Below are 11730 nucleotides of genomic sequence, written 5' to 3'. Positions count from 1 at the left end.
CGGGGCTGCTCCATTAGAGACTTAATGATTGAGAACTGACAGTTGATGGAGGGACATGGGTGGGTGATGGGTTTTAAAGAGGGCACTTGTGGGATCCCTGGGTGGCGCAGCGGTTTGACGCCTGCCTTTGGCCCAGGGCGTGATCCTGGAGACCCGGGATCGAATCCCACATCGGGCTCCCGGTGCATGGAGCCTGCTTCTCCCTCTGCCTGTGTCTCTGCCTCTCTCTCTCTCTGTGACTATCATAAATAAATAAAAATTAAAAAAAATAAAAAATAAATAAAGAGGGCACTTGTTATGATGAACACTGGGTGTTGTATGTAAGTGATGAATCACTGAATTCTCCAGAAACCAATGTTGCACTGTATGTTAATTACCTAAAATCTAAGTTAAAATAATTATATAAAAATAATCCTTAGAGCACAGGCAGTAATCTGTCTGACATCAACCATAGTAACATTTTTCTAGATGGGATCCCTGAGGCAAGGGAAATAAAAGCAAAAATAAACTACTGGGACTACATCAAAATAAAAACCTTCTGCTCGATGAAGGAAGCAACCAACAAAATTAAAGGCAACGTACTGAATAGGAAATGTTTGCAAATGACATATCTGATAAAGGGTTAGTATCCAAAATATATAAAGAACTGATACAACTTAACACCAAAAACTAATAATCAGATTTAAAAATGAACATGAACATTTTCCCAAAGAAGATATACAAATGGTTGACACCTGAAAAGATGCCAATATCCCCAATCATCAGGGAAATGCAAATCAAAACTACAATGAAATATCATCTCACACCTGTCAGAATGGCTAAACTAAAAAACACTGGAAACAGCAGGTATGGGTGAGGATGTGGAGAAAAAGGGACCTTGTACATGGTTGGTAGGAATCCAAACTGGTGCAGCTACTGTGGAAAACAGAATGGAGGTTCCTCAAAAAGTAAAAATAGAACTATCCTATAATCCATGAATCACACTACTGTGTATTTACCCCCCAAATTAAAAAACACTGATTTATAGGGATGCATGCACCCCTAGTTTGTTGCAGCATTATTAAACATAGCCAAACTATGGAAGCAGCCCAAGCGTTCATTGATAGATGAATAAAGAAGATGTGGTATAAATACACAATGGAGTATCATTCAGCCATAAAAAAAGGAAATCTTGCCATTTGAAATAACATGAATGGAGCTACAGTATATTATGCTAAGTAAAATAAGTCAGTCAGAGAAAGACAAGTATCATATAATCTCACTCATACGTGGAATTTAGGAAACAAAACAAATGAACAAAGACAAAAAAGAGAGAGAGAGAGAGACTGAGATAAACCAAGACTCTTAACTACAGAGAACAGATGGATTGTTACACAAGGGGAGGTAAGTGAGGGGAAACAGGGTAATAGGGGATGGGGATTAAAGAGTATACTTACCAAAAAGGGGAAAAAAAAAAGAGCGTGAATGTTTGTTTTTAATCTTAATCTTTTCAATCTTATTTTGTCCTCATGTTCTTTCAAATGCACAATCCTTTTTCTATAATCCTGTAACTCAAAAATCACTGAAAACTGAAAGCATTTTCATATTTTACCTGGTTTGTAATAATTCAGTAGTAAAACCGGAGTAGCACTGAGGTGAGGTGATTTATGGACTTTATATTCCCACATGGGGTGAATCTTAAATATTTTACAGAAATATTAATGCATTTGATCATAGGGCACTATTTGATAACCCACTTGTAGGGTTATGTAATTATGTAGTATTTGTACCATAATGCCTTTTGAAAATCCCAAAATGTCTTACTAATGAAATCTATCCAGCCTGAAGGCTTCAGACGAGGACTGTGAACCTGTACTAGTAATGTTATAAGAATACACTGGAAACGTTAATTTAAAAAATCTTTGCTGACCTCTTTATGCTGGTGTTACGAACTTAATTATGCCAGTCCTCCCTGCAGATTCTTTTTTTTTTTAAATGATTTTATTTATTCATGAGACACACACAAAGAGGCAGAGACACAGGCAGAGGAAGAAATAGGCTCCACGCAGGGAGCCCAACGCGGGACTCGATCCTGGGTTTCCAGGATCACGCCCTGGGCTGAAGGTGGTGCTAAACGGCTGAGCCACCTGGGCTGCCCTCCCTGCAGCTTCATGTTGAAGTTCTAATTCCCCAGTACATCAGAACGTGACTATATTTGGGGATAGGACATTCAAAGAGGTAATTGAGATAAAATGAGGTCATTAGGGGATGCCCTAATCTAATATGACTGGTGTCCTTCTAAGAAGAGATTAGGACACAGTCATACACAGAAGACTATGTGGAGACAGAACGAAAGTGGCTATCTAGAAGTCAGTGAGAGAGGCCTCAGAAAAACCCAACCCTGCTGACACCCTGATTTCACACTAGAGCTTCTGGAATTGTGAGAAAATAAATTTCTTTTGTTAAAACCACTCTGCCTCTCTGCTTTATTTTGGTACCTAGAAACTGTTGGAGTGGTAACATATAAGTTTTATAATGAACAAAATCAGGAAAGGTACCTCTGCTTTACAAAAATAAAACCAACTAAACAAAACCCCCCAAAATCAATCTTTTAAAATGTGATTGCTTTTACAATTGCAGTTAATTATTGTTCTCCTGCATTCCAAGTTCCTTCAGGGAAGACTTGTAGCTCATTTTTCCCTCAGTTATACCATTTTCTTCACATTGCAGTTTTACTTCAGGTATCAGCTCCTCTTGCCAAATAACTACATAGAAAAGTTTAACACATAGCTCTTATTTCTGTGTTTGCCTCCTTGCTAGAAACTCACGGCTAATTGGAAGCTCCTGGGGTCTCTGGGATCCCACCATCAGTTTCTTGATCTAAGAGGCTCTCAATCTCTTCATCCATCTCAAGAGGGTAGATTACTGTTCACCTGTATACAGGATCCCATACAGCTTCAGTAACTTTCTCCGTCTCTGCCATTTTAGGAAGCATATTAGAATGGAAACAAGTACTATTATATCAATGACCTAAGGATTATTTTAATTTGTATAAGGCAAATAATTAGAAAATTTCAAGACTTTATTTTTTAAAGGTTTTATTTATTTATTCATGAGAGATACACACAGAGAGAGAGAGGCAGACACAGGCAGAGGGAGAAGCAGGCTCCACACAGAGAGCCCAAAGCGGGACTTGATCCAGGGTCTCTAGGATCTCCGCCCTGGGCTGCAGGCGGCGCTAAACCGCTGAGCTATGGGGGCTGCCCTGAAGGGGTTTTTCTTTTTTCTTTCTTTCTTTTTTTTTTTTTTCCTGAAGGGGTTTTTCTAAAAGAAGCATCAATAAATAGGAGGCAGCTGGTTTAGTGCAAGGGCATGTGCTTTTGTATTCCACAGAAACTGGGTTCCTAGCTCTTCTAAAAGGGTTAGCATACTTTGCAGAGTTGTAAAGTTCAGTTGGAAGGGATGTTACAAATTTCAGCTTTGATTGACCATCCTCTGCATACAATATGCTCAGGCTGTAACTCCTGTTATGAAAACCTATCTCATTCAAGAACTGCCACATATTGGGATGCCTGTATGGCTCAGCAATTGAGCGTCTGCCTTTGGCTCAGGGCGTGGTCCTGGAGACCCAGGATTGAGTCCCACATCCGGCTCCCTGCATAGAGCCTGCTTCTCCCTCTGCCTGTGTCTCTGCCCCTCTCTTTCTCTCTCTCTGTCTATAATGAATAAATAAATAAAATCTTAAAAAATATTAAAAAAAGAATAGGGACATAAATGTAAATGAATGTATTCATTCTCAGAATATTTACTGACTACCAACTAGGTGTCAGACTATTCTAGGATTCTAGGGGCTGGACATGCAGTGAAGAAGATGAAAAATAAAAGTTAAAAATAAAAATAAAACCAAGCCCTTTTTGATTAAATAATTCAGAAGTGGAGTTTACTTCCCAGTGGTGGAGGTTGTATTCTAGTGAAATGGTGATGTGCAGCATGGGACAGTTTTAGCTCTGATTTGGTTTTCTTTAGACTTAAAAATACATTGTTGCCAGCACTTTTGCAAGTAGACCAGTTCCTGCCAGTCTCCTTGATGATCCATCTAGTTGAGAAATTTTAAAACATCATAATGCCTTAGACTTGGAAGGGACTTTAGGTAATAGTTTTAATTCCTAAAAAAACTTAAAAAAAGTTTTAATTCCCTTATATTACACAAGAGACTTACCTAAGTTTGCTCACTGTATCACTAAGAGATTGAGGACTAGGCCTTAGATCTCCTCTCGCTTGCTCTTCTCAATCATATTCCTCATGGTTTCCAATTTGAGGTCAGAGTCTGGATAACTGACACTTTCAAAAAGTACACATGTTGCAGTGAGTTCAGGGACTGCTGTAAATTGGGTTGATTTGGTTAATCAGAAACCATGGTTTGGTAAAAGATAAAGAAGCTATCTGAGCTCTAATCTCGCCCTTTTCATTAAAGAAAAACCATTTGATCCTTGTCTTTCAAATGAAGGGATAGGCTACCTGATGAGGACATTTGCATAATACTTTGAGTCCCCCCCCCCTTTTTTTTTAAATGCATCTGCGTGAAGAGATCTACAAAGTGCCTGGCATGCAATGCTAAAAAAAAAAACTGTCAGCTATTTTATTAATTACACAACCTCATAATAAATACAGGTAACATTTTGCAGATGAAGAGGTTGAGAGTCACAGAAATGAAGCCCAATTTCCAAGGTCCATCAGCGGAGGAACCGGGAAAGTAGGCTGAAAACCCGGGACTCCTGACTTCACTAGTCCCTTTATAGTTCTTTCAGTTATTAGAGTTACTATTTCACAGAATTCGGACTCGCTGTGAACCGAGAGAGATGGGGTAGAGACAGTACAAACGGAGAGAAGAGGAAAATATGCAGGAGGAAGCCACACATAGGCGAAGGAAGAGTTTTGGGGACTCAATACAGGAGTTTCATCCGCTGTCTTCGCCAGGAGGCAGCTTTTCTGATGGGGGGGGGGGGAGTCGCATAGGGAGAGGGAGGTAGGGAGAAAGTGGAAATTCTTTTTTTTTTTTTTTTTTTGAAAGTGGAAATTCTTGAATGCCAGGCTCTGGAGTCTGAGAGCCGTTAGCAAACTGCCAGATCGGATGGTGGCCTAACGTCGTCTGCATTTTATTTTCAATCTGGTTGCAGATTACCGAATAGATTGAGGAAGTAGGGCTGGAGCTTCGCGGGGCCAGGTCGACGCATCCGGTGTGTGGAGGCAACGAGGCTCGGGAGAGACGTGTTCCTTTCTCAGTCAGCAGCCTCCAGGGGACACGTGAACTCGTTATTTAAAAAAAAAAAGAGAGAGGGGATCCCTGGGTGGCTCAGCGGTTTGGCGCCTGCCTTAGGCCCAGGGCGCGATCCTGGAGACCCGGGATCGAATCCCACGTCGGGCTCCCGGTGCATGGAGCCTGCTTCTCTCTCTCTCTCTCTCTCTCCCCCTGTGACTATCATAAATAAATAAGAATTAAAAAAATTTAAAAAAAATTAAAAAGAGAGAGAGAGAAAGAAAAAGGGCTTATGAGTTACTATTTTTTTAAGCTATTATAAATAGTGTGGGGGGGGCAAAAGGATGCATTTGGAATTTTTTTTTATGCATTTGGAATTAAAACCAAGGTTAAAGTCCTGCCTTTGTCACCTTCTCATTATATAATAATACGGGGGAAGTCACCTCACCTCTCTCGGGCCTCGGTTTCGTTTCCTCTAATTTAAGGGCGACGATACCTTCTCGGCAGAGATTCGCGTGCAGAGAAATTGGGATTTCAAGTCCCCGCCCTCCCCCCCCCCTTAAGGCCCGCGCTCGGGCCTGGTTCCCGCCTTCCCCCAGGTGAGCCCCCAGGTGAGCCCCCGGGCGGGGCCGGGCGCGCGGCCCTACCTGAGGACCGCGGCCGGGCTGTCCTCCCGAGCGGGGCGGCCGTCGTCCCGCGGGCTGGCGGGGCGGCGGCGGCGGCGGCAGCAGCAGCAGCAGCAGCAGCAGCAGCAGGAGCGGCCCCACCTCCTCCTCCTCCTCCTCCTCCTCCTCCTCCTCCTCAGCCTCCCGGAGCCGCCGCCAGCTCGGGCCGTGAGGGGTCACGCGGCGGGCGGCCCCGGCGGGGAGGCTGCGGCGGCGGCCGCCCCCGCCGACCGGCCGCGGGCGCTGGGCCGCGCTGGCCGCGTTTGAAGTCTCCGGCGCCGCCGCTGATTGGCCGGCGCGGGTCACGTGCGCCCAGGCAGGAGTTTCCCCGACAGCTGGAGGCTGCGTGGGCTCCGGCGGCGGCGGCGGCGGCGGCGGCGGGCGGCGGCTCGCGAGCTCGGCGCTGCGGCCTTCCCCGCCCCCTCCTCCTCCTCCTCCTCCTCCTCCCCCCGCCCGCTTCCGCCCCGGCTTATTATCCTCCTTATTGACAAACAGAGCGGCGGCGGCGGCGGCGGCGGCGAGCTCGGCGTGCGGCGGTAGCCAAGCCATGGGAGACAAGAAGAGCCCCACCAGGTAACGGGGCCCGGGCGGTGCGCAGGCGGCGGGGCCCGAGCGCCGGGCTTCCTCGGCTCGCTCGCTCGCCGCCCGGGCGGCGGGGCCACACCGAGGGCGGCGCCGCTGCCGCTGCCGCTGCCGCTGCCGCTGCCGCTGCCGCGTGTGAGGGGCCGGCGCCGGCCGCCCCACAATGGAGCCGCGATGGCGGCGGCCGCGGGTGTCAGAGCGGCGGCGACTGCGGCCGCGCCCTCCCCCTCGCTCGGGGAGGCGCGGGGCGCGGGGCGCGGGGGGGGGGGCGCGGGGTCGCGGAACTGGGGCGGGGGGCGGGGCGGGGGCGGCCGCGGGGCGCGAGCGCCGGGCGCGGCCTGCCGGTGACCCCGCGCCGCGTCGTGTCCGGGTTGTGTCCTGCAGGCCGAAGCGGCAGCCGAAGCCGTCCTCGGATGAGGGCTACTGGGACTGTAGCGTCTGCACCTTCCGGAACAGCGCCGAGGCCTTCAAGTGCATGATGTGCGATGTGCGGAAGGGCACCTCCACCCGGTGAGTCGCGGGCCTGCCCGGCGCGCCGTCGTCGGCCGCCCCTGCGGAGGCCGCCCCTCCCGTGACACCGCAGCCCCGGCGGGAGCGAGGTGGCGGCCGCCACAGGACCTGGGTCCCGTTGATCGCGCCCCGAGCCGCGGTTTGCGGTGACGGGTGATTGAAGAGGCCGGAACGTTAGTTAGCTTGCTGCCAAGAGAGAATAAACTATTGAAGGGGAGGCATTAGCTCCTGCGATTTAATTCGTATCGCTGGGTGTGATGCCCCCGCCGGCCTCCCATTCCGGGTGTAATGATGTTGGCTGCATTGTTGTGTTAGTGTGTAGGAATCAAAGAGAAAAAAAAAAAAAAAAAGACATGAAACACTCTGGAGAAAGCCAAAGGTAGAATTTAATTTCGTTCTTCCAAAAAAAGAAAAAGAAAAAAAAGTATTTGATTCCAGGAATCAAAGGGGGAAAAAAAAAAAACCATGAAACACTCTGGAGAAAGCCAAAGGTAGAATTTAATTTCGTTCTTCCAAAAAAAAAGAAAAAAAAAAGTATTTGATTCTAGGAATCAAAGGGGGAAAAAAAAAAACCATGAAACACTCTGGAGAAAGCCAAAGGTAGAATTTAATTTCGTTCTTCCAAAAGCAAAGAAAGAAAAAGTATTTGATTCTAGAATACACAATAGGTTAAACTTCCTTTATTTTATATATAGACGTCTGGAACGGCTAGATCAACGTTTCGGTTAGTATTTTTAACCTTATTCTCTAAGATTTTATAAATAGTTGGAGGTGAGCCCGGTCACAGGGACACATTTTTTTTTTTTTTTTTGCTGAAAGTATCTTGAGTATTTTTAGTTTGATGAAATGGCAATCTATTAGGCTATACAAATGAGATGAAATGATCGCTGCCTATTTTCAGTTTTTATTTTATTGTAGGCCTACAGTATAATAGCTCAGTCTTTTAAAAAAAAAACCACTTAGTGGATTAAGTGGATAAAGAAAATCATACAGGAAATTCAGAGTCTGACGTTCTTGATCTGCCAACGCTTCGTTTCAGAGTTCCTTCTCCTTTATAGGAAAGTAGCCTTGGAATTTATTGTAAGCATGGGATTTATAGCTCATATTTAGATATCATGTGCCTTGATATTAAAAAAAAGTCTGTTAGAAACTCATGGGTATAGGTATACTGATGTGATAGACTTGCTTTAAAAAAGGCCTATTTGGTATTGACATTAGATTTATATATTCGGTAGAAGTTAGAACCCTAAAAATGAGATAACCAGGTTTTGAAACACCATTTACAACAATTTATGACATTTTTTTTTAAAGGTAGAGGCAGAAATGGTTGGAAATAAATTTTAAGATTTGTTTAGTTAGGAGCTAGCTGCATTTCACATACTTGTCTTTTCGTGGATCCTAATATGCTTTTTACATATTAAAATCTCATTTACATTGGATAAAATATGTAGAGCATTTTTCATGGTATCCTTCAAGAAGCAAACTTCTAAAACATTCTAAAACATTCTAAAAAGAAACATTCTAAAAAGAAAAAAAAAAGCACCTATTTGCTAAAGTGAACATGGCAACAATTTTTGGACCCGTGCTTTAAGTATTTTGAAAAGTAGGATATCTTTATTTTTTATATAAGGTTGGATTTGGTTTAGAATATATTTGTATATCTATGTTAGTACTTTGTACTTCTTAAAACACTCAAGCAATTTTCAGAAAATGTGGTTTTTCCAGGCAGGGACTTTTAAAGTGGAGACAATTATTTTATAATCTTAATCTCTGGTACGATGTTGTTGCTTTTTGTTGTTCCCTTTCTATTTTCTTGTAGCCATTAGAAAAAAATACTGAAACTAGAAGAGCCTATATGTTTATTTGCAGGGACAGCAAGGAAGGGGGGAAGCTGTTGTCCTACTCCACAGCCAGTCTTGGGGTTAGAGGAACCCTGAGAAAATAGAGTAGGTGGTGGCAGCTCAGAAGAGAAGAAACAGGCTGAATACCTGGCACCTGGAAGAAGAAGGAATATAGTGCACAGGGGAGTTGGCCCAGGACAGAGAAGTGGGCCTAGTGTAAAAGAGGCTTCAGGCCCACATGGGGGCCCCTGATACTTTTTTACCAGTACATCTGAGCTCTTGTAGATCCAGTTTTTTTAGTGGTGGAAACATTACTTGAGGAGGACTCAGAGAAGCATTGTCATTTGGATTGAAACTGAAGAGGCTCTGGGCAACTCACCAGAAGTCTAAGGGACACTCTGTTCCTAAAAGTAAGTGTTCTACACTACGACCCTCTCAGCTTCTTCCTTCCTCTCTCTGAATTGTCTCTTCTCTTTTGATTTTGGCCGTAAGTTAAACCTCAGAGCTCTAATTTCTGTGTTATCTGTTTTTTTTTTGTTTTTTGTTTTTTGTTTTTTTTTTTTTTTCCTGCCACTGTTTCTGAAATTCAGAGTGGAATCCATGTTTGGATAGGATAACGGAACAGGGCATTGTTAAGAGGGCAGATACTGACTGTACCGCAAAATATTTCCCTCTCTGGTAATGTTAGAAAAACAGGATTAAAGGACGCTAGTGAGAAGCAAAAGTTTCAGGAGCTGGAAGAAATAATTCTGTACAACTGACATGTTAATTAGCAGTTAGGGTAATTTCATGGGTAAGGTTGGTAATTATCAAAGCAGGGACTCCCTGGATGGTGGCAGAGCAGAAGATGCAGTTTGCTAATGACTCGTTTGCGTGACTGACCTACGGGACTTGAATTGCGTGGGTCAGACTGACCTTTGAACTGATTCTGTCTGGAAGTTGCCCAATGTGAGGCCAAGTCTAAGCCATCCCAGACATTCGAAAAGTCTTTTTCTTTTTAAACCTCCAGAGAAGATGGAGCCCATGGTCTCCTCCCAAAGTCTTTACTGACATTCCACTTTAAGGAATATCGAGTTCAAATCCTTTTATTTCAACAGAAGGCCATTTTCTTTGGCTGTCTTCTTGGTAGGTCACGTTTTTCTGCAGAATGACTATATGCAGTGAAATGAGGTCATATTCATAATGGTACTTTAAAATGAAACGTGATTTGAGGTAGCTTCAATTCCTAAATTGATCACTTACATTCTTTACGTTTATGCCATTTCTATGATTGAATTTCAGTTTTGTGCTTGCTGGCCTTAATTAGTTTAAATTTGATTAATCTCTTTTTTAATCCAGAATCTAAATAACTAGATAGTTCAAGTACTTGATGTTTTCTCCATTGTGCTCTTGTGAGAGAAGCAATGATAAATGTCATACTGACAGGAAACATTTAAAAAAGAAAAAGCTATGGTGATAAATTAATATCAAAGGTACTATATACAGTCTTCTTGGTCTTTACAAGTTTTTATAAGGCAATAAGTGTCTCAAATACGAGACACTTAGGAACTAGGAAATAAAGAACCATTCTGAATCATCAGAGAAAATTTAGTATAGTGTGTATAAGAGTAGCACAGTCAGTGTATGATGATTGAGTTAAAGTGGTTATTGCCAGTTCTTCAAGTAGGAATAGAAGTTACTGCTTGGCTCAGATGGCACATATTTAAAAATGAGCATGATGAAGCTATCTGTTTTGATATTGAAATGTGATCTAAATGAGAACATGTGAAACACTGAGTCTGTAGTGGCCTTTCAGATGTAAAGCGTAACAGGTAATGTTGTATTTTCTCAGGATAAGTTGTAATAGTTCCCTTGGGTTTATTTGAGATGATGTTCCAGAGAACAATGAAATAGATTTCATAAAGCACTAGTTGTACTGGTTGTCTGGAGACCTGTGTTCTTACCCATTTCAACTATTGCAATGTTAATGGTGTTTACTGAACATCTTATTTTATACAAGAGCTGAGCTAGATATTGGACATAAAATGGCAAGCAAATAGATGTTTCTTTGTTTCTCTTGTAAGATTTTATGATTTTGTTGTCAAATCAGAAACACTTGGAATTGTATCAGATTCTGTACATGAAGTATTAGTAAATTATGTGTACTCAAAGAAATGGAAATTTTCTCATTTAAAACAGGTAGTGTTTATAACAACAGTAATGTGGTCAGGATCTGACTGTTCATAAAAAAGATAAATTATTTCAGCTTTTATAAAATGGAAGTAGATTAAGATTTACATTTTGAAGAACTTTTCTTTAAAAAACCCCAATTTTCTGATAAAAGTCTTTTCAGTAGCATTGTTATCATATTTGTTTTCCATCTTCTAACTTGAGGTTTGTCATAGATTCTCCTACTCTTGGTGTAGGAATGGGAGAAAAAAAATTACTGACCATCTAAGTCAGTTGTTTTTCAGAAAGCAGAGATCTCCAGTCTCCTCTTACCTGTCTATGAGGAGCCTTTCCAGCTACCACATAGTTGTCATTCAGAGACTCCTTATTCTAGGAGGTTGATTGGTTCGTTTTCCTCTTGGTATCTTGGGTTAGAGTAGTCACAGGGGTTCATTGTTTACAGAGAAATTCCTCAAGAGATTAGTGGTTGGATTAGTGGTTTTCAAAGTGTGATCTGAGGAACCCTGGGGGGTGGCTGAGACCCTTTTAGGTAGTCTGTAAGGTCTAAAATATTTTCATAATCATATTAAGACGTTATTTGCCCTTTTTGCTGCGTTCACACTTGCAGTGGTGGTGTAAAGGCAAGGATGGGTAAAACTGCTGGCCGCTTAGTATGAACCAAAGCAGTGGCACCAAATTGCTATCTATATTCATCATAATCTTCACTACTATGTTTGTGAAGTTTAAG

The 11730-nt window shown here is 43.1% G+C and overlaps 1 protein-coding gene across 2 annotated transcripts in view; it reads left to right on the top strand.

The window, feature by feature from the left end:
- The first annotated feature begins 6287 nt into the window (after positions 1-6287).
- YAF2 (YY1 associated factor 2) overlaps positions 6288-11730 on the top strand; it is a 74358-nt gene continuing 68915 nt past the window's right edge. For both annotated transcript variants that reach the window (XM_055318848.1, XM_055318847.1), the window contains exons 1-2: positions 6288-6474; positions 6868-6993. In XM_055318848.1, the coding sequence (XP_055174823.1) occupies positions 6449-6474; positions 6868-6993 (152 nt within the window). In that variant the 5' untranslated portion in view covers positions 6288-6448. The remainder of the gene's footprint in view (positions 6475-6867; positions 6994-11730) is intronic.

Source organism: Nyctereutes procyonoides, unplaced genomic scaffold (genome assembly GCF_905146905.1).
Source record: "Nyctereutes procyonoides isolate TBG_1078 unplaced genomic scaffold, NYPRO_anot_genome, whole genome shotgun sequence".
NCBI classification, from domain to species: Eukaryota; Metazoa; Chordata; class Mammalia; order Carnivora; family Canidae; genus Nyctereutes; species Nyctereutes procyonoides.
This window is presented reverse-complemented; position numbering and strand designations above follow the sequence as displayed.